Genomic DNA, 23798 nt, shown 5'->3' with positions numbered 1-23798 from the left:
TTTAATATTTTTAAATGTCTCTAAAATTTTATTTTCCTAACATCAGTATTATATTCCTCAAAGCTAGTCATAGCAGGGTCTATTAGTTGTCTGGCCAACACTCACTGTTTCTTTCTCCCTATTTGCTAAATAATGTTTTTGATGTGTATGTGTATGTGTGCAGTGCAAATGTGTATCTGTGCATGTACATTTGTGTGTAGGCCAGAGTCAATCTCGGGTGTTGTTCCTGTTTTTGACTTCCCAGCCAGCACTGAGATTACAAGAGTGCCCCACTGTGCCTGGTTTTCATGAGTATTGGGTGGAGTGTTGAACTTTTGGTCTTAATTCACCAACTGAGCTACCTCTCCAGTCCCTAGAACTCCTGACCATTGCAAAAAGCAACCCACAGTTACAACTGATTATAGGAATGGTCAATGAGACGGAAGCAGAAGTGTTTTGGGTGGGGTGGTTCTATCTAGAAAAGCTCGTTCAGAGAGTTGACTCAAGTGGAAGGTACTCCTTACTGTACTCCAGAAGCCAACAAGAAACACTGAGCACCTGAGGATAGAATATGCCAACAGAAGAAATGCAGCAACCAAAAGAACATGATGTCTGATGCCTGTGGAATATCACACTGAAGCTGGACTTTCCATCCTTCTAACACTTTTTTTTTTTAAGTGCTGAGGGCTGACCCTTAGGTAAGTGGTCTACCACTAAACGACATCTCTAGATGTACAGCTACATGCTTTATTTAAAAAAAAAAAAGGAGTTAACCATAGTTAATAAATATATTGTTCCTTTACCTGGCGTAGGTGCACTATCTTTTTTTAACACAGGCTCCAAATCAGGTCTACTTAGTTAAAAATAAGAGTAATAAACTGAGCAGGCACACCTTTAATCCCAGCACTTGGGGAGGCAAAGGCAGGCAGATCTCTGTGAGTTCAAGGCCAGCCTGGTCTACAAAGTGACAAAGTGAGTCCAGGACAGCCAAGGCTACACAGAGAAACCAAAACGTAGTAAGTTGTTTTCTTTTTTCTTTTTTTTAAAGATTTATTTATTATATGTACAACACCCTGCCTGCATTATACTTGCAGGCCAGAAGAAAGCATCAGAACACATTATAGATGGTTGTGAGCCACCATGTGGTTGCTGGGAATTGAACTCAGGACCTCTGGAAGAGCAGTCAGTGCTCTTAACCACTGAGCCATCTCTCCAGGCCATGTTGCTTGTTTTCAAACAACTTTTAATATAAAATGTAGGCATTTCCTTGTCACACAAGTTTTCTTTCTTTCTTTGTTTCTTTCTTTTTTATTTCAGGATTAAGCTTTATTTAGACTCCTATACATGTGTTCAAAGGTAAATAGAAAATAACAACATAAAATTGTTTTATGTTTACAAGCTGTAGTTTAGAGCAGGTAACTCTAAAGACAGACAAAGATTAACTCCAATATACAAGCCCTTCAAGCTTCTCAGAGACCTGCTGAATATGGCATTAAATATATTTAAGCTTATTATGAGAGACAGAGACTCCCAACCTCTATCAGTAACTCCCCAAGGTCTCCGAGAAGATTTGTGAATAATGACAGATGACTTCACCCTATTGTGGTACTCTAACCACTGGGCGAGACTGCCCTCGACGCTTTGCCCACTGCTAAGGCCAAGCCTGAACTATGTACAAACTGGGCACTCTGAGAGTTATCTTATGTTGCTGAAAATAAAGTGAGGTCAGTCTCTCCCATTTTCTCCTTCCACAGCAAAAGCCTCTCCTCTTCTGTGCCTGATGGCCAGATGGTCTCCTTCCTGTTGCCAACAAAATCACAGGAGCCTGGGACCACTGTCAATGTGGAGGACTATGGACTGACTAGTCATCCTTGTCAGTTTTATTGATACATAGATTCGTTTAGATTAAGTTGTATCTATCTCAGGTCTCTGATCACATTGACGGCTAAGATAATGGTGGCTTGACAGCTAGAGAACAGGCAATTGGCTCCTTACCCCAAAGTAAGCTCATTAGTCAGTTCATTAGCTAGTGAAAATTAACTGCAAGATCTCTTATTTTAAAAAGGCAAACCTGTTTGCCTTATTCAGAGACCTCATGTTAAAGATAAGCAGGCCTCAGATGTAACTTTGTACTACTCCTTTAGCTAAAGCACAGTGACTGCTCCCAGCACTCTCACCTGTGTCTTAAGGTAAATAGGGGGAAAAAGCCTAAAGATACAGAAGCTTAAGTTATGAGGACCTAAAAAGGTATTTTTTTGGTCTAAGAGGGTGATTTAAGCATACACAAAATAAATAAAAGATTCTTACGATTTCTTCCTGCTGCTATGCTACTCTGGTCTTAAGACTGTTCTGAGCTTTAATATTAATCAATGGAGCTCTGGTTTGTTAATCAAACTCTGGAAAAAAAGAAAAAACTATACTTTTCTTTGGTTTGTCTTTTAAGCATAGACTTGAAATAGTTTCTTTTCTCATTGTGTAAATTCACACAAGTTTTCATACTTACTAACAACACACAAAAACACTCTTGGGTCACGATTATAATTTATAATCATAACGTCAATAATAAACTCTGCCTAGGAAGTTCACAGAATGAGGAGTCCCTGGTTGCTGCATGGAAGACTTCAGAAGGCCTTGGTGAATTTGGGGCTGCTGGGGACCATCTCTAGACCACTGCATAGTTTCATAGTGTTTCCAGGAAAGTACTAGTTCCAAGATCGTGCACAAAGAGCTCAAGTCAAGAGTCTTGAGTGTAGTATTTGTATTTAGTATCTGTAAATTGGCTTTTTAAAATATCTTTGCAACACGAAAGTATATAAATTAGTTCCTCTTTAAATCTAAATTATGATTATAATTTCCTTCTAGCTATCTTCTAAATTCATCTTTGTAAAACCCCTAAATTAATATGAATTAAACTTAGATTCCATGTGGAGCAACAATTAAAATGTAAGCTACTTAGGTCTGCTGCACTTTATATGCCAGGGCAGGTTGGTAGCCATGGGTTCCTCAAAGAAGGGGAGCACTGGGAGGAGAAGAGGGAGCAGGGGCTGCAATCAGGATGTAAAGCGAATAAATAAACTAATGAAAAAAAAAAGTAAGCTACCAGCGGCATGCAATTAGAGCAATGATCAGCTGAAACATCCTTAAAACTCAATACAGGCTGGTCATGGTGGTGCGTGCAGTTAATCCCAGCACTTGGGAGGCAGAGGCAGGTGGATCTCTGTAAATCCGAGGCCAGCGTGGTCTACAAAGTGAGCCCAGGACAGCCAAAGCTACACAGAGAAAACCGTCTCAAAAAACCAACCAACCAACCAAAAAAATAAAAACAAAAAAACAAAAAAACAAACCAAACCAACCAACCAACCAAACAAACAAACAAACAAAAAACCCAACAAACTCAAAACGTAAACAGGTTTTGGATTAAAATTTCTAGGAGTGGAGGAGAAGCAAACAGTGCTTCTCTTTAAGTGCTGGGCAGCCCCAACTAGAAACTGCACCTGGATACAAGAAATATAAGGCATTGCTTTGCTTTATGACTAATACATTACCAGGACTCAGGGAACAAACAGGTTTCTCCACAGTTCTTTCAGATCACAACAACTTTATTTGTCTATTCATTTGAGACTGAGTTTCACTATACAAAGTTCAGACTGGCCTCAAACTTGCTATCTTCCTGCCTTAGCCTCCTGACTGCTGGTATTGCAGGTGTGTGACCATATCCATTTTGGACACAATACCTTTTAAAGGAAATAATTTTAGGGTTATTTTAAAGGCTTTCTAGGGATGAGAACAGCTTTCTTTCTTTCTTTCTTTCTTTCTTTCTTTCTTCCTCTTCCTCCTCCTCCTGCTCCTTCTTCTTTTCTTTTGGTTTTTTGAGACAGAGTTTCTCTGTGTAACCTTTGCTGTCCTACACTCACTTTGTAGACCAGGCTGGCCTTGAACTCACAGTGATCTGCCTGGCTCTGCCTCCCATGTGGAATTCTTTAATAAACCCCGGGGTAACACAAGGTACAAGGCACTTCTTGTTAATAATTGTTAAAAGGATGGCAAAGCTGAGCAAAGTAAATGTGTACTGGACTCTTTGATTATGGTACATCAGAAACTAAGGTAGTTTCTAATCTCTCTCTGAGGGGTGCAGGGTTTCACTGACATCTAGGCTAAAGAAAACACTCTGGTTCAGGGCGACTGTGAACTTGAAATAATCCTATTTCTATCTCTAGTACTGGGATGCCAGGCTTAAAACCATCACATCAGGCTAGCTTTCTAATCTTTTATCTGCTCTGGAAATAATGCACTCAAAAGTGAGGTCCCTCATTAAATCAGCCAAAGGAATACAACAGTTTAATCATAGGATAAATCCTCAACAAACCCAAAGTGCAAGATTACATATCACATCACTCTGAGTATGTTTCCAGAAATAGCCTTTCTACTTAGCAATAGCATTTGCTTGTAAATCTTGTAAGCCATATGTCTCACACATATATCAAGTTGTATACCACAGGAAGTAAGGTTATAATACCACAGCTAATTATCATAAACTTAATTTGGGTGAAAACTACCGTACCAACATTGTTCATTTGTCATCCAAGCTGCTGTTACCTAAAAGATTCTGTAATGCACTATGAACAGTAACTACTCTAAGCAGAGATATTTTAAATGTACATCAGGCTGAGAACTGAAACAGAAGCACCTGAAACTTTTGGTAATTTGCTCATATTATTACCTAATATTTAGCCTCCAATTCTTAAAAATAAAGAAACAAACAAAAGGACCCAAAACTAAACTGTCTAACTGTGAAGCGAATTCTATCTACAATAATATAAAAGCCTAAGAATGAGTTCGTATGCCCAGCTTGGTGTTTATGAAACATAAGAGATAATGTAGTTTTAAATTTTCTTCTTTTTGGTAGGTGGTGGTGGTTTCACTGTAACCTATACTAATGGGAAATTCACTTTGAAGCCCAGGCTGACCTCAAACTCACAGTAACCACAGCCATGTGAAGGAAAGAGAGAGGATTTCTGGGGGGCTGCCATCCACTCAGGGTTCAGTAAAATGCCCTCCTCAAGGGATAAGGTGAAGACCTGGTGTGTATGTATGTATGTATGTATGTATATATATATATATATATATATATATATATATATATATATATATATATATATATATATATACATACATACATACATATATATATATATATATTCTCTCTCATTCTCTCTCTCTCTCTCTCTCTCTCTCTCTCTCTCTCTCTCTCCTAAGGTTTTATTTGTTATTTTTGTTTGTTTGGTTATTTGTTTTGGTCTTTTGAGACATTCTGGAACTTGCTATGTAGATCAGGCCAGCTTTGAACTCACAGAAATCTACCAGCCTCTACCTCCCTAGTACTGGGATTAAAGGTGTACACCACTATGCCCAGACAATTTTTTAAAAATGTTTTCTTTCTTTTAAGTGTGTGTGTGTGTGTGTCTATGTGTGTCTGTCTCTCTCTGACGGTGTCATACTTTCGAGGACCCCAGTTCAGTTCCCAACATCTATGTCAGATGGCTCCAAAACTGTGACTCAAATCGTAGGGGGTCCATTGCCCTCTTCCTGACTCCAGAGGCACTGCATACACATGATGGTGTACATGCCAACAAAACAGCTGTATATGTGAAATAATCTGAATTTAAAAAATCAGTGCTAGTACAAATTTCCATCTGTAATTCCAGTAATAAACAACATGGCATTACCCTTAATTAACTGTAAGTTGATCAAAATAAATAACTGATATCTGAGACCTAACTGTGGGAACAGGATGAATTCTGCGATTGTATATGACATATGGGTTGTCAGTCTGGAGGCCCAGGATAGCTGTGATTGTGACCAGTGTAAAAATCATAAACTTAAAACATCTTGAGGGTTTGGAGATGTGTAATTATATTGAGCAACTGTCAGGTATGAGCTGTGTAGGGAACTGTAGGTAACTACATCATGTCACGACATTACAAATATTGAACACGCTGAGAGATTATTTTTACACCGAGATCTTACTCATTAACTCTATTATACAATTATGTACAATGCTGTAAGAGACTTGCTCCTCTTCTGGAGCCAGCCCCAGTTGGCCCTTCTCTTCACTTTAGTACTCAGTCAGGCTTGGTGGCACATGCCTAAAATAGCAGGACTCAGGGGGCTACATATTGAAATTCGGTCTCAAAGGGGATTTTAAAAAAGAGAGGTTAAGGCCAGGTGTGGTTGTGCACGCCTTTAGTCCCAGCACTCGGGAGGCAGAGGCAGGCAGATCTCTGTGAGTTCGAGGCCAGCCTGGTCTACAAAGGGAGTCCAGGACAGCCAAGGGTACATCCTTGTGTCAAAAAAAAAAAAAAAAAAAAAAAAAGAGAGGGGGGGGGGTGTTAAGGAACAGAGAGGACTCAGCAGTTGAAAGCGCTTCCTGTACAAGCCTGACTCCTGAGTTCAGTCTCCATAACCCATAATGAATGGACAGAACCAGTTCTCTAAAGCTGTCCTCTGTCCTCCAGACAAGCATCATGGCACACACATATAAATTAAGAAGTAAAAAGAGAATCAAATTTAAATGTTTTAAAATTGTTTATAAAAGATAAAAAAAAAAGAGAAATTTAAGAAACCACTCAGTTTTATAATTTCCTTTACTTGTAAAAGTTTGGAAAATTTTCTCTTTCAAGAAAAAAAGCTATTTATATTTTACACATTTCATTGTTAGTTTTTTCAGTTACAGTAGAGTGTTGTGAATTTGTTTGACCCGTGCATATCTCACAGTGACACAATGTACTGACACCCTTAGAGTGTGTTGTTTTGCAAAGTGCAGACCAGACTGGAGGCATCTGTTCAGTGTGAAGGCAGATTTGTTACTTGGAATTTATCTTTTACATTCAAAACAGAAGGTAAAGTTCTGGAAATGAGCCCAGCTAACTTATGTGTAAGGTGACTATACTGGAGGGTTGTGGTTAGTTCCAGAAAACTGTTACTGTGCTTACACAGGCAAAGCTTTAGAAGAGTGAGCTTGCTAGTGGGGGCTCATTTTTCAAATTAGCACAGTAGTTAAGATTCTAGTGCCATTTTCTGTTCTTTAACACTAAGTTATACATGCTGGTATTGTTTTGTCTTAACCTCTTTCTTAAGCTAGTCTGTGTTTTCTTCCTTGTTCTCAAAGCCACCCTTTGGGCATTGCATAGGGCATCATGAGTACTCTTAGAGCAGTGCTTTTCAACCTTTCTAATGCTTCGACTCTTTCTCTGTGTAGCCTTGGCTGTCCTGGACTCACTGTGTAAACCAGGCTGGCCTCAAACTCACAGAGGTCTACCTGCCTCTGCCTCCCGAGTGCTGGGATTATAGGCGTGTGCCACCCTGCCTGGCTTTCTGCCAGTTCTTAAATTCTTTTTTTTTTTTTAATTATGTATACAGTGCCCTGTCTGCATGTACACCTGCAAGCCAGAAGAGGTTATCAGATCACATTATAGATGGTTGTGAGCCACCATGTGGTTGCTGGGAATTGAACTCAGGACCTCTGGAAGAGCAGCCAGTGCTTTTAACCTCTGAGCCATCTCTCTATAACCCAGTTCTTAAATTCTAATCTTAGAAAATTTGTTCTTTGCTGAGTGGTGAGGACTACAGGATTCCACAAGCCCTGAAAAAGCTATCAGATAACTAACCCAAACTGGATCAGCCAATCAGTTGAAGCTGGGACAAACGACTCTAGCCAACCCCTGATGGTCTTAAATTTACAAGGAGTTCTGGCTGCCAAGATGGCATCTTACACCAAATGTTAGAAGAAATAGAAAAGGCTGATAATGTGTGTATGTGTGGCGGGGTGTAGGATAAAGTAAGGTAAGCAGAAACTGAAGTGAAAGGTGGAGGAAAAATCAGATAAAGAGTGTGAGAAACAAGAAGAGTCAGACAGACAGACAGAGGTTTCCCAAGATCTCTGCTCCAATCTGTCATGAGATGGGTTATTTCCCTTTTTTAGCTTTCTGGCATGTCCCTTCAGTCCTCTAGTAAGTCTAATATAACCTAAATAGTTAAATTACTTGCAGCCAAAACAATGATGACTACACCCCATCTATGCTGCTCATCTGCCTCCTCTTTCCCCAAGTTTTCTGAAGAGCTCGCTAGATGACAGGCACTACGTTAGATCTTCCTCAGAGCAAGGGAGATAAAAATGAAGGAAAGACACACCATGCTCTGCCAGCATGGAACATTCTGAGAAGAATAATACACTGAGACCCTGCCTTAAAAAAGAAAGATAGAAAGAAGAAAGATAGAAAGACAGAAAGAGTTTGTAAAATAAAGGACATGTGTGATATGGAAAAGGATAAGAACAAACTTAATCACACATGCTTGGGGGGAAGTTTACAAAGATAAAACACTACTACTACAACTTATTTTGCAAATGTGGCTGTTGTTATATAAACTTTGTACTACTGCAGAGTATACAGCGAATATAACTGTGTATTGATGTATTATACATCCACAGAGCATGATCACAAACACAAACTCAGTCAGAATATACTCTAATGGAGATTTAAGACTTCCAGGACCTCTGGGTGTGGGAGTGCATGCCTGTAATCCCAGCACTCCGTGAAGCAGAGGCAGGCAGATCTCTGGGAGTTCAAGGCCAGCCTGGTCTAAAAGCAGGTCCAGGTCAGCAAAGGCTATAGAAACCCTATCTTGAAAAACTAAAAAAGGTTTCCAAGACTAATTTTCATTGTCTGTACTTTTCACCCTTTATGCTAACTTTAGATCCTAATCTCACACATGACTCCACTCTTTCTTAATAGTTTTCTTTATAAAGAACTGTCACCCTTAAAACCCTAAATTCTAAAACAAAAACAAAACAAAAAAACTTATAAACCGATGTGATCTATGACAACTGTTGGTTGGCTTAGTTATCTGATGATAATGATGCTATCCCAACAGCTAAATGCTCTGAAATACAGTACTGTGGAAGTACCAGAAGTTTTGAGAGAGGGAGAGGGAGTGGGGCTTAGAACCAGTGGCCCAGTGGCTGCACTGCTGCTACCAATGCGTCACTGCAGCAGATCCTTAGAACAGGGAACTTGACGAAGCAGCACACAGATGGGAAGCTTATGGTCTAGGATTATTAACCTTGCTTTCAGTTTTTCAGAATTTTAATTGTTTTAAATGACAACAGTCAACTTACTGAACTATTGCTGTGATGAAACACCCCAACCAAAAGTAACTTGGGGAGGAAAGGGTTTATTTGGCTTAGGATCCTGAATCACAGTCCACTGAAGGAAGCCAAGTCAGGGTTTCTCTGTGTTGCCCTGGCTGTCCTGGACTCCCTTTGTAGACCAGGCTGGCCTGGAACTCATAGCAATCCACCTGCCTCTGCCTCCCGAGTGCTGGGATTAAAGGTGTGCACCACCACTCGGCTTGTTTCAGCCTTTCTTATAGAACCCAGGACCACCTACCTAAGGATGGCACCGCCCACAATGGACTGGGCTTTCCCACATCAATCACTAAGTACAAAAATGCTCTAAGGCATGCCTACAACCATATCTTATAGAATCATTTTCTCAATTCGAGTTCTCTACTCTCAGATGCTTGTGTCAAGTTGATATAAAATTAGCTAGGATGGCCAGGCTTGGTGGCGCACGCCTTTAATCCCAGCACTAGGGATGCAGAGGCAGGTAGATTGCTGTGAGTTCCAGGCCAGCCTGGTCTACAAAGGGAGTCCAGGACAGCGAAGGATACACAGAGAAACCCTGTCTCGAACCCGCCCCCCCAAAAAAGCTAGGACACATGTTTATTCCATTTGTATTTTACTCTCAAATCCATACAAAATAATACAGTTTAAAGACTATCAACTTCCTTTAATCCCAGCACTTGGGAGGCAGAGGCAGGCGGATCGCTGTGAGTTCAAGGCCAGCCTGGTTTTCAAAGCTAGTCCAGGACAGCCAAGGCTACAAAGAAAGACCCTGTCTCGAAAAACAAAACAAAACAACAACAAAAAAAAACAACCCCCCAAAAGACTATCAACTTGTTGAAGTTTAACCTGATAAAACAAATCTTCGTCTTTAAATCAGAAAAATTTTAATGAAAACACATGCATGTAAAGACTAAGGTGACAGGTACAGTCATGCGCACCTGTAGTCCCAGGTGTTCTGGAGGCTAGAGCAGGAGGTTCCCTTGAGCCCAGCAGTTAGTTAAGATATTAAAATTTTTCTTAAGATTTGTTTCTGAAATGTTAATGTTAGTTTTTTAACTCAGGGAGTTTATATAGAGCACACACACACAGACACACACCCTTCCATCTCGCTTTAGGTGGCAAAGTAGTAGGTTTAGACAGCTGTATTAACTGAGCTGTAATTGTTGATAAGATACTGTTTGTATACTCATTTGATATTAGAGAGTCCAAAAATTCTTTGGCTATTTTAGGTCACTTATGCCTCAAGATCTGAAAAGTAGCTGGATGTGGTGGCACACCTTTATCCCAGTACTCAGGGGAGGCAGAGGCAGGTGGATCTCTGTGAGTTCGAGGCTAGCTGGGTCTACAAAGCGAGCTCAGAGGACAGCCAGGGCTACACAGAGAACCTGTCTTAAAACAAACAAACAAACAAACGATCTGAAAAATGATACTATAATGTAACTATTTTAATAAGAATTGCACAAAATTCCTACTGGAACAGGCTTAGGTTCCAAACTTTTTCAATGGAGTTTTTGGCAGCTATAATAAGTAACAAAAAGATGTGTCTCTTATTTACTTAATCCTTGTAGAAGTAATTAGGATACTTCACCCAAATATCCCGAATTTGCCATTCCTATCTCTATTCTGCTTCCTTCAGATAAATAATCTCCAACAACTGGCACAAGCAGTAGCAGGATGAGTGTGAGAGGAGACGGGGGCTGCACAGACACACGTGCAGCTCCCTGCGTGAGCTGTGGCTCCGAGCGCTGACATGCTGAGAGCTCAGCCACTGAACCAAATGCCTGGTCAAGTGGGGGGATTTACCATAAGTCATCTAGTACTTTTACTAAATATCAAAATTACTGTTTAAAAGCATTACTTACGGGGACCAGCAAGAGGTCAGAGGGCAAATAAAGCATTTGGTGTACAAGCCCAATGACTTATTTCTCTCACAAAGGTTAACTTGTATTAGTTTAAAATATGCATGGGAAGCTGTTGGGCTCAAGTGACCCTTCTGCCTCAGTCTCCCATATTGCTAGATTACAGATGTGTGGATGCATATTAGAAAAGAAAGGAATGGCCTGTTCTGGTGGCTTTATTTGGAAGGACTTATAGAAGATATATTGGAAATTGGCCTGGTCACTTCCCCAGGCCCACTCAAGCAACTGCTGAGTTGGATTAGGTATGTCTTAACCTACGTCTCAGATTTGTGAGACATGAGATGTGTTTTTCATAATTAGGATAAGACAGTTAACACCCTGAAAAATTGAAACTCACAACATTATGAGCCAGATATTATGGTGCTCACCTATAATCCTAGCTCTTAGGAGGCTGAGGCAGAAGGACCACCACGAGTTCAAGTCCAGACTGGCTCACACAGTCAGTTCCAAACCAGCTGTGGTGACAATGTAAAAAACGCTATCTCAACCAAGCCAAATCAAACTAGACCAAGCCAACATTATCAAACTAGGAAAAACACCAGAAGCAAGAATTGAGAAGCAGGTGTGGTGGCGCATACCTATAACCCCAAAATGTAGGAGGTGAAAACTGCAGCATCAGGAATCTTGGCTACCTTGGGCTATGAAATCGCATCTCAAAACAACCCAACAAACATGGTCTTAGTGGCCTTTGAGAATCTATAAGGGGTTTCAAAATAATCCATTATTTAAAATTGAATCAAATTCTACATTGCATATATAAATCATACAGTTGTGATGCTACAATATGTTATAATAAAATAATGCAAAAATGTTAGAGAAGAACCAAGGACAGAAGAAGTGGTGGCAAGTTAGGGAGAAAGGCTAAAGATGAACAAGTTTGGCAAATAAGTCATCACGTGGAAGAACTAACTTTCTCACATGGACAAAAACAACAGAGTAACTAGAAATGATATGGAAGCCCTGAATTACTCACAGTGTTTCTCAATATATATGGTCTAGTTATATATAGAAATAAATATGTATAGCTACTTATTCCATCAATTTTATTCTCAGGGTAGAGAAATAAGCCTCAAGTTATACACATGTCCTGAGAATTTAGTTTCCAGTTGCAATTTTAAAAACATCGTCGTCGTCATCATCATCATTATTATTATTGTTATATGTATGGGTATTTTGCCTACATATATATCTGTGCACCAAATGTGTGCCTGGTGCCTGAGGAAATCAGAAGAGGATGTTGGAAACCCTGGACTGGAGTTACAGATGGTTGTGAGCCACCATGTGTGTACTGGAAATCAAAACTGCATAGGTCAGCTGGATGATGGTGGTGGTAGCACACACCTTTAATCCTAGCACTTGGGAGGCAGAAACAGGTGGATCTCCATAAATTTGGTGCCAGTCTAGTCTACACAGAGAGTGCCAGGACAGTCAAGGCTACACAGAGAAACCCTGTCTCAAAAAAAAAAAAAAAAAAAAAAAGAAAAGAAAACAACCACCAACTGGGTAGGTCCTCTGGAAGAGCAGTCAGCGCTCTCAACTGCTGAGCCACCTTTCCAGCCCATGAGTGGCTGTTACACATGAAAACAATGAGTAAAACCAGTGCTGTAGTTTAGAATTTATCTCAATCAAAGTTCTAAAGCACAGCATGCAAATGACCAAACTTTTCTCCCTTTTTTCCCTGGCATGTGTAAAGTCAGGAAAGAGATAATTCCCAAATCCCCGTAGCATCTAAGGGTTGACCTGTGGCAGGGTCATTAGCAATCCCCTTAACTGGACCTCTGGAACCAGAGAGCAAATAGCTTTTTGGGGGGGGGGGACATGTTTGCCACCTGTCCAATAAACAGGGGAGATAAGTGGGCTAGTAAAGGAGGCAAGCCAGCTAAACTTACTTTAGGGTGTCCAAATCGTCTCTGTGTCAAATAACGGGAGAAAAATTAAAGGACTTACCTGCACTGCCAAGCTGTTTATAAAATCTGTATTCTAAGTGAAGCTGTGGAGCACGTGATTTTATTGGTTCCTGAAACCCAAGAAGAAAAACTGTGATCAAATTTCAACAAATGGGCTTTTTCCCAATCTTGAATTTTCAGAATGAACAGGACAAAGATCCTCTCATGTTGTAGAGATGATCTTCCATATGACAGTATGTTTTTACCATAGTTGTCTTTAGAAGCACAGTTAAAAGTTGGATTATATGCAACCTCTGTCATAGGCAGTCAAAGTAAAGATAAATTCTCCATGAGCTATCGCTCTCTCTGAGTGTGAAATGCTCTTCTCAATGTGCTCAAGCACCAGGTCTACCTTCTTTCCTTTTTTCCCTCCTTGCCAGTAAATGACTATGTGGCCCCAGGTGACTTTGAAGTCTCAGCCATCCTGTCTCCCTGACTCCTGAGTGCTAGGATCACAGGTTATGTGCTGTTGTGCCTGGCTCAGATGTCAAATCTTTATAAACACAGTGGATATTTCTTGCTTGGGTTATTATGAATTCTTGGTGGTAAGCAAGAAAAATTAGTACATGCTAAAATACACTTTCAAAAACACAAATATTCAGATGAAATTAAAAGTAATCTAAGGATCTTTTGTTTTAGATAGCCATTAAAGCTTTAGAAAATTTCTTGGGGGCAAATTATTATTATTATTGTTGTTGTTATTGTTATTAATTATTATTATTATTATTCTATGTACTGTCAATTCTCTACATAGCCCAGGCTGGCCTCTAACTTGCAAATCTCCTGTTTAGTATCCTAAGTGCTGGGATCAGAGGTGTGTACCATCATGCCTGGCTCCAAGTGCTTATCTGTATCAATATACTATAGATCATCTTATATGAAGGAGATCTGATTATATTTTCTGTTCACTGTGTGTGAGGTATCCTTAGTGAAGTATATATATATGATTACCTTTTTCAAAAGTTAGTGAGATATCACTGTACTAGCTACATATCTCCAGGCTTAGAGTTGAATTGGAAGATGCTAAGAATGAAATAAATTTATTTATTTATTTGGTTTTTGAAGACTAGGTTTCTCTTGTGTATCCCTGGCTGTCCTGGTCTTGGTTTGTAGACCAGGCTGGCCTCGAACTCACAACAATCCTCCTGCCTCTGCCTCCCAAGTGCTAAGATTAAAGGCATGTGCCACCATGCCTGGCTTGTTTTTCTTTTTTTAATCTAGAATTCATGGATGTAAACCAAACAACAACAAAAAAACTAAAAATAATCTATTTGGTTGGCATCAGTCTTTTTTAACAAAAACTGGACTCTTTTTCTCAAGCATAGCGGGTCATGCCTTCAATTCCAGTGCTTGGAAGGCTGAGGCAGGAAGACCATCTACAACTCTGAGCCCAGCTTGAGCTGTATAATGAGTTACAGGCCACCTTAGTCTACAGAGGAGAACCTGACTAAAAACAACAAGACCCAAACCAAAGAGAAACGATAAGAACAAAGAAGGGAGTTTCTAAAGTTTTATACAGCAGGCAAACACCCAAAACATTGCTCTATGCCACACCTAAGAACTGGTACATAAATGATAGGCAAAAACCACCACAAGATTGTCATCTCTTTTTTAAAAAACTCATTATTAGGCAGGTGTGGGGTTCCCTGCTTTTAAGAGGCAAACAGATTTTTAAAAAGAGGCAAGCAGATCTCCAAGTTAGAGGTCAGCTTGGTCTACATGGCAAATGCCAGGCCTGCCAAAATTCCACGTTTAAGACTCTGTCTCAAAACCAAACCAAACCACCCCCCTGTGCCCCCCCCACCCCACCCCCCCGAAAAACTCCAATCAACCAACCAACAAAAACTCATCATCAACCCAGGCATGTTTATAATCTCTATAATCTTAATATTTAAGATGATAAGACAGGAAGGCCTTGGTTTGAGGATATGGTGGAGTATATGGAAGGCAGCCTAGGCTACAGGATAAGACCCTTCTAAAAAACAAACACTAAACTAAAATAACCACAACAACCAAAACTTCTTGAACATGTGCACTCAATTAGGATCCATACTATCAAAGCAGAAGAGTAGTGCTGATGAGTGAGTGTATGCAGAGACTAGAACCTTTCCATGTTGCTAGCCTTAACTTAAAATGGTGCAGCTGCCAGCACATCCACTTTCCTAACACTTGGGAAATGGAGTCAGGAAAACCAGAAGTTCAAGGTTAACCTTGCCTACATATCAAGTTTGAAGCAAGCTTAAAAACGACAAGAGAGCCCACCTCAGGAAACAAGATAAATGGATGGATGGATGGATGGATGGATGGTGGATAGATAGATAAATAGACAGACAGACAGACAGATAGATAGAAGGTGCAATTTAAAATGCCGTAGTCAATCAATTCTACTTCTGGGTATAGATCATAAGCATGTGCCACCACAATTGGTTTTATGTGATGCAGAGTAATCAAAGTCAGGGCTTTATTCATGCAAAGCAAGCATTCTACCAACTGAGCTACAGCTCATCTCCTCAAACAGTTCTTATCATATTTTTGTAATACAGCATTTAAAATTTATCTTCTATTTCAAAATAGACAATAAGTTAATGCTATCTTTTAAAAAGTCTACATTTTGTTAGGACATGGAATCACAGAACCCAACATCTTCTTCCAAATTAACTAATTCAGTCACCTGTTGATTTTACTTAAGTTTAAGTTAAATAAATTCACATACTAGGTAATTTATACCCACGAGGAACTCCATTAAAGAATTCACAGCATTAAGCCATCACTAGAGTTGAACTTCGTGTTTCCCGAGATCATCGTAGCTAGAGAGAAGCCCATAATACTAATAGCATGGCAGTCATGTTATCTCGGTCTTCAGTAAAAGGGCCACTCTTGGGCCGGGTGTGGTGGCGCACTCCTTTAATCCCAGCACTCTGGAGGCAGAGGCAGGCGGATCACTTTGAGTTCGAGGCCAGCCTGGTCTACAGAGTGAGTCCAGGGCAGTCAAGGCTACACAGAGAAACCCTGTCTCAAAAAACCAAAAAAAAGAAAAAAAAAAAAAACAGGCCACTCTTCATTTGCTTACAGGTCATCTACTCTGTCACCAACAAAGTAGCCAATTACAGAATATGTCTAATAGCAAAATCACCAGCAATAATTTCATGAGAAACAGAAAGGACAAAACAGATGGAACTAGAGTAGGAAAACTACTGCCTGCCTCCAAAGAGGTAATCTTTAGAGAATGGTAAAGCACAGGGAAATGAATTTAAAAGCCATAGAATCTTTACTTGAATGTCAAACTAGAAATCTTAAGAAAATATTCAATCAAGTCTTCAATAACTTAATTAATAAAGAAACCAAACAACCACTTTTCATAGAATTCTGGTGTTGAAAGGAGCTTATACCTCACACATATTCACACAAGACAATTTTATTTTGTTAATCACAGAAATGTGCACCCTTCAGTCAGTCTCTTGAGTAAACGGCTGAAGCCTACTCAAACAAATACGGCTTCAGAAGCTGTTCTGGAAACATTCAGAATATAAAGCCTTCTAGACATACCAACAGCATTTTAGAGAAAAGCAGCAAGATGAGCAACACACAGACTCTTATTTCTAACTTTTTCTAGATTGCATTAATTAATAAAAGGAACCCACCCCACTATTCTGCTTTTACTTTGTATGTATATGTACACATACTTATACCTTTTTTCTTTTTGAGACAGGGTCTCATATAGCTTAGGCTAGCCTTGAACTTGCTAAGGAGCGGAGGATGACCTTGAAACCCAGATATTCCTCTCCCTCCTGAGAACTGGGCCTGCAGCCATGCAGCTGACACCCCCACTGCTCTGTCTGTTTTGGTAAGATCCCTCATTCTATAACCCAGAACGTTCCTTCTGCTTTACCTCCTGAGCGCTCAATCTGCAGATGGGAGCCACCATGCCTAGTTACTTTGTATATGTGTTTAAGATTTACTTGTTTTTATTTGTGTGCATATGTTTATATGTCTGTGTATGTTTGTGCATGTATGTAGGGTTGCCCATGAAGGTCAGAAGAGGGAGCTAGATCCCCTAGGGCTGGTGTTTAAAGCAGCTGTAAATCATCTGACATGGGTGCTGGGAACAGAACTCCAGCTCTCTGCAAGAACAGCAGTGCTCTTTCCTCGGGATGCAGAGGCAGGCGGATGGCTGTGAGTTCGAGGCCAGCCTGGTCTACAAATTGAGTCCCGGACAGCCAGGGCTAACAGAGAAACCCTGTCTCGAAAAACAAACAAAAAACAAACAACAACAACAAAAACAAAATAAAACAACCCCCCCCAAAACAACAACAACAAAAAAGAAAAAGCAGCACCAAGTTTCTTGGAATTGTGTGGCAGATGTGACTGCCTATGAACAGAGGGCTGGCCAGAATCATGGCTTTTCTAGAACACACAAGCCTGCCTGAAATCCTTGACCAATAACAAATGTATGTATTATAGGATCTTGATACTTCACAAAAATGTAGCTTACGATAAAAAGAGATCAATTTCTATCGCTCTAAGTTCCCTGAGTAAGTTCAACAGGAAGGGATGAGATGCACAGATGGAATTGGTATATTCAAAACAGGAATTCTCAATTTAGTCTCTCCCACCTTCTTTCATCTTCTTTTGAACCCAGGACCCCACCCATATTAAATATGCACTCTACCACTGAGCCATAACCCCACGCCCTAATTCTACTTTCTCTACTGAATGTACAAAGCAGAACAAAGCTCAATAAAAGTAAAGTAAAATGTTTGTCAACGATATGAACATGTTATAGAAATTACCTATATAGATTAAAGTGGTGTATGAACTTGATAAAAGATATCTAGACAGAAAGCCTCAAAAGAAGCCTTGAAAAAATATGGATGCTGGACGTGGTGGTGCACGCCTTTAATCCCAGCACTCGGGAAGCAGAGGCAGTCGGATCGTTGTGAGTTCGAGGCCAGCCTTGTCTACAAAGCGAGTCCAGGACAGCCGAGGTTACACAGAGAAACCCTGTCTCGAAAAACCAAAAAAGAAAAAAATATGGACAATGTCAAATACATAGCAGTAACACAAAATTGTATGTGTGTGTATGTATGTATGTATGTATGTATGTATGTATGTATGTGTATACAGTGCTCTGACTGCATGTACACCTGCAGGCCAGAAGAGGGCATGTGAGTCACCATGTGGATGCTGGGAATTGAACTCAGGACCTCAGAAAGAGCAGCCAGTGCTTTTAAAAACTGAGCCATCTCTCCAGTCCTTGTATGTATGTATGTATGTATGTATGTATGTATGTATGTATGTATGTACGTACATATTTATTTGTAACATTAAAGAGACAAGTTTTTATATTGTTTTAGGGTTTTGTTTTGTTTGTTTGTTTGTTTGGTTTTGGTTTTGCGAGACAGGGTCTCTCTGTGTAGCCTTGGCTGTCCTGGACTCACTTTGTAGACCAGGCTGGCCTCGAACTCACAGCGATCCACCTGCCTGCTGGGATTAAAGGCATGCGCCACCACGCCCAGCTGTTTTAGGGTTTTTTTGGCAAATGTTTTGTTTTGTTTTTAGTATATTGAAACACTGCCTCCACTGTGCTGGGACTGTAAGTGGACCCTAACAAGTGTGGCTTTCAGTGTTGTAAGGGCTGCTTCTTCCTGTTAAGTAGCCTCAGATTATTCTGTCTGAAACAGAAAAAGTCACAGGACAAATGCTCTAGGGCATGCGTCCCCAGAACTACATTTTTCTACAGAACAGGTAGATAATCCCTTATTCACTCATCTTAGAAGATATTCGGCTGCATCACTGCACGTTCTGCCTCTGTTCTTGCTCATTTCTCTACCAAGAACTCCAAGTCAAAGACAAAAACAAAGCAAGTGGAGCTATAATCCCAGCACCGCTGCTGCTTCAGCACAAGGGCTGCCATAAACTTGCCATCAGCTGGCTACTCACTGTGAACTGGGCCAGCCAGGGATACTGGGTCAGACCAGGGCTACCAAGTGAGATCCTGTCTCAACAGGAAAAACAAGCAAAAAAGAAGAGTGTGTGGGTGTGTGCTGGTGACATAGGTTGGTGGCAGAGTACTTGCCTAGCTCTATTACAACAACAAAGAACAACAGAAACAAACCCAAGGCCAGGCGGTGGTGGCGCACACCTTTAATTCTAGCACTTGAGAGGCAGAGGCAGGCAGATCACTGTGAGTTCGAGGCCAGCCTGGTCTACAAATCGAGTCTAGGACAGCCAAGGCTACACAGAGAGACTCAGTCTCGAAAAACCAAAAACCAACCAACTAACCAAACAACCAAACAACCAAACAAACAAACCCAAACCTGAGCATGATGGCAGAAACTTGCAGGCCCAGCACTTGAAAGAAAGCAAGCGGATCAGAGTTCACTGTGATCCTCAGGTATACGTGGAGTTTGAGTTTAAGGCCAGCCTGAATGACATGAAACACCTCAAAGAGGGGAACAGAACGAGGAGAGTTTCAGAGAAGTTGCCTGCTTTGAATCCTGCTAACTGTTCTGTCCTTCGTAGAAAAACTAACCTGGCAACTGCAACAACAGAATCCTAACAACCCCACAAACTGACAAGCTAAAGAAGAAAAAAAGACTAAGCAGAACAGGAGAGAATGTTTTTGTGACATTTTTGTTTGTTTCTTGAATCCCAGCACTCAAGGAGGCGGAGGCAAGCAGATCTCTGTGAGTTCAAACCTAACCTGGTGTTCAGAGTGCGTTCTTATACAGCCAAGGCTACATAGAGAAACCCTGTCTAAATAAATAGATAGATTAGATAGATAGATAGATAGATAGATAGATAGATAGATAGATAGATAGGATCTCAATGCATTGGCTAGCCTCTAACTAGCTATGCATCTCAGAATGATGCTGAGTTCCTGATCTCTTGCCTCTGTCCCCTAGTCCTTGGAGTTACAGCATGCACACCATAACCAGTTTGACAGCTCTATGTTTTGTTTTGAGACAGGGTCTCACTTCGTAGCCCTAGCTGGCCTGCAATTCACTAAGAAGATGGGGCTGGCCCCTAACTCACAGAGATCCACCTGCTTCTTAAACTCAAACTCAATCTACACCCACGAATGACACTGAACTCCTGATCCTCCTGCCTCCTCCTTTCAAGCATGGAAATTGAAAGCAGGTACTAAAAAACATAGGCAGCCATACCTGGCTGGACAGCTTCTTAAAGTAGTTGTTCTTAATCTGTGGGTTGCGACCCCTTTGGCAAACATTTATCTCCAAAAATATTTACATTACAACTCAAAACAGTAATAAAATACAGTTATAAGTAGCAATGAAAAGTTTATGGTGGGGGTAGGTCACCACAACATGAGGAATGGTATTAAAGGGTCACAGCATTAGCAAGGTGGAGAACCACTGCTTTAAAGCATCAATGAAATGGTCAGATTTTTTTCTGTTAAATGTATTAGTAAATAAATACCCTACATTTAAAAAATGGATGTCAAAAGGCTGCAGAGAAATGCTCAGTGGGTTAGAGTACTTGTTGCTCGTGCAGATGACCCACATTCAATTCCTAGTACTAACAACACAGTTCACAACCATCCATTACCTCCAGTTCCAGGGGACTAAAACACCTTCTTCAGACCTCCATGGGCACCAGACACACACACACACACACACACACACACACACACACACACACCACTTATACACAAAATAAATCTAAAAGCATTAACAGCAAAATTAGATATCAAGCTGGGACCATGAAAGACAGTCTAGAGAATTACTTGTTCTTTCAGCTATTTTTTAAATCAACTAACTTTTGACTCATCTTTGCTAGCACTATGGTTAGTACACCATTTATACAACAGTACACAGCATATAGTGATTTATCATTATAACATCCTGATGGAGGAAAATGACTATCTGGCATCATATGCACAGTAAAAATAGCAGTATTATTGTGAGTGCCCACAATGACTTCCTGTAAGAAGACATTAGCAATGAAAACATCAAAACACAAAGACCACAAACACACATTCTACTCACCAGTTTAATGGCTACATATTCATTGGTGTAGAGATTTTTTCCTAAGGGAAAAAGAGAATGTGTATATTTAGTGACACTAGCTTACAAGGTCATGAGAAAGGTGGATTTTCCAACTGGGCTCCCATATGTGAAGCCGGAGCCCAGATAATGAGAACCATCAGGCCTAGGACACAAACAGCCTGAGAACCGGAACTGTAAGCCACACAGAGACGCTGCTTTGTTTAAAAAGGAGAAAACCAACCAAGTCCACCCCACTTCTCTTCTTTATGCCCCCACATACATGCAACCTTATTATCTCTCAGTTATTATGGCATTAAGCAAACTGAGAAGAAACGCCCCAATTTCAAAGCTAGAAATTTTAAATTGGAAAAGGTAGAAGCAGAAGAACCAGGAATTCAAGGTCACCCTTGGCCACACACTGAGTTTAAGACCAGCCTGGGCTTCATGAGCTCTTGTCTCAAATCTCCTCCTACCTCTAGAAAAAAATTAAACTCATATCAAGGATGTAGTTAAGAGGTAGCATGGAAGAAGAGATTTAGTATTTAAGGAGAACTGAAGGGGCAGTCAGGTTCAGCAAAGGAATCACCCTGGAGAGCACTATGAACAGAAAGAGAAAATAATTACTGTGATGACAGAAGAACCAGGGTAGTCTCAGGAGCTGAATTTCCCCACTGTGACCTCTCTCCTCCATAAAGTATGAAAAAACAGTATTTTAACAGCTGAAGAATGGGTAAGATCATTTCAGGAAGAGAAAACTGGAAAAGCAAACAAAAATATAGCAGGAGATGCTACAGACTGAGTGTGGTGCAGTCTGTAAGTTTAATGAATATCAGGGAAGACTGAAGATCGACAAGGAGTGGTTAAAGCAAAAACTGAAAGAGGCGGTGGCGGTATTAGGGAAACCTTAATACCATTCAAGGTTAAAACAAAAGATCTGGAGGTAGAGCACTCACATAATCAGATCTCTGACTCAGAATGATTATGTATGAGGCAGCATAAAAATTAACTAAAAAAGTAGGAGAGCAGAAGTAAAGGAATCCATCTGAATGGCTTAATGTCTATCACATATAAACACCATCCATGCAAGAAAAGCCACACTCAGTTCTCCACCTTTAGAGAACATATCCTAGCTCTACACAGTCCAGTGTATGTGATTAAAAATTCAGCCAAGCCGGGTGTGGTGGCGCACGCCTTTAATCCCAGCACTTGGGAGGCAGAGGCAGGCCGATCGCTGTGAGTTCGAGGCCAGCCTGGTCTACAATGCGAGTCCAGGACAGCCCAGGCTACACAGAGAAACCCTGTCTCAAAAAAAAAAAAAAAAACTCAGCCAAGAAATTATATAATGTGATGTTAACACAAAAATATGAACAAGTACATAGAAGAGTCTGGAAAAAAGAGAAAAGCATATTTGTGTACAAACAACATTTCAAGTCAGAAAATAACCTGAAGAAAAGGTCAGTTCTTATACTGGGGGAAAAAAGAATCCATGTTGAAGATGGTGATACAACACCTTTAGCTCTAGCAGTGGGGAGTCAGAGAATAGGTGGATCTCTCTGAGTTCAAGGCCAGTTTGGACTACATCCGAAGTTCCAGGCTAACCAGAGCTATATAGTAAGGCTCTACTCTACCTAAAAAAAAAAAAAAAAGAAAAGAAAAAGCAGCAGCTAGGTATGGTCGCGTACACCTTTAATCCCAGCACTCATAAGGCAGAGACAGGTGGCTCCATGTGCGTTAGAGGCCAGCCTGGTCTTACAAAGTAAGTCTACGTCAGCCAAGGCTACACAGAGAAACCCTGTCTTAGGAAAACAACAACAACAACAACAAAACAAAACAAAAGAAAGAAACCTTTGTTTTCTTTGGACACTAGCATTTTTTTTTAAAAAGAGGTCTGAATTTTATGACACTGTAAATTCATTTTAGTATAAATACTTTTCCTTAAATCTACAAGTAAAAAAAAAGTTTCCTAGAATAATGTGTCTTATTTGTTCTATAGCTTAGTACACAGAGGCCCTGCTCTATCACCATATGCTCTTAGACGTGCATATTGCAGAGTAAAGCTATCCAAGGCCATCCACAGGCTGCCCTCAATGGTCCTTTCTGGCTTCATACCATTTCTTCTCAGGTACCACATCCTCTAACTGGTTTTTGCTTTGTTTTGTTTTGTATTTCGAGACAGGGTTTCTCTGTGTAGCCTTGGCTGTCCTGGACTCCATCTGTAGACCAGGCTGGCCTCGAACTCACATCGATCCACCTGCCTCTGCCTCCCGAGTGCTGGGATTAAAGGCGTGTGCCACCACGCCCGGCCCTCTAATTGTTTTGAGTCCAGTCTACATTTTCTAGCACATCACATGATCAGCTTGTGTTTAGGGGTATTTCAGGGGTGTGTGTGTGTGTGTGTGTGTGTGTGTGTGTGTGTGTGTGTGTGTGTGTGTGCGCGCGCGCGTGTGCGTGGTACTACTGAACTATATCCCCAGTCTGAAAAAATTTTTTCCTTTAAAAAATTTTAAGGGGTCATAGGGTCTCACTAGGTAACTCTGATTGGGCTGGAATTGGCTTTTTATACAAGGGTCAAGAAGCTTAATAACACAAAAAAATCTAATTTCTAGAAAATAATACTGTCATGTCTTTCCCCCCCCCCCCACTGAAGACAGGATCTGACTGCATAGCCAGTATGGCCTGGCTATATAGGCCAGGGTGGGCCTTGAACTCAAGAGAGCCACATGCCTTAGCCCCCTTGGTGCTGGGATATAAACCACATCTA

General features: G+C 40.6%; 1 protein-coding gene across 15 annotated transcripts in view; it reads right to left on the bottom strand.

Annotated features, from left to right (window-relative positions):
• Positions 1 to 23798, bottom strand: part of CSNK1G1 (casein kinase 1 gamma 1) — a 116495-nt gene that overhangs the window by 45148 nt on the left and 47549 nt on the right. For 14 of the 15 annotated variants that reach the window (XR_014779379.1, XR_014779380.1, XR_014779381.1 and 11 more), the window contains 2 exons: positions 21038 to 21078; positions 13030 to 13099 (listed from right to left, as the gene is read on the bottom strand). Coding sequence is in view for 11 of the 15 variants with exons in the window: in XM_084782387.1 (XP_084638513.1) it covers positions 13030 to 13099; positions 21038 to 21078 (111 nt within the window). In the remaining 4 variants the exon portion in view is untranslated. The remainder of the gene's footprint in view (positions 1 to 13029; positions 13100 to 21037; positions 21079 to 23798) is intronic. The other variant, XM_084782392.1, reaches the window with a different exon arrangement.

Source organism: Acomys minous, assembly GCF_964271855.1.
Source record: "Acomys minous genome assembly, chromosome: 5".
In the NCBI taxonomy this organism is placed as follows: domain Eukaryota; kingdom Metazoa; phylum Chordata; class Mammalia; order Rodentia; family Muridae; genus Acomys; species Acomys minous.
Note: the sequence above shows the minus strand (reverse complement) of the source record. Positions and strands in the feature narration are given on the sequence as shown.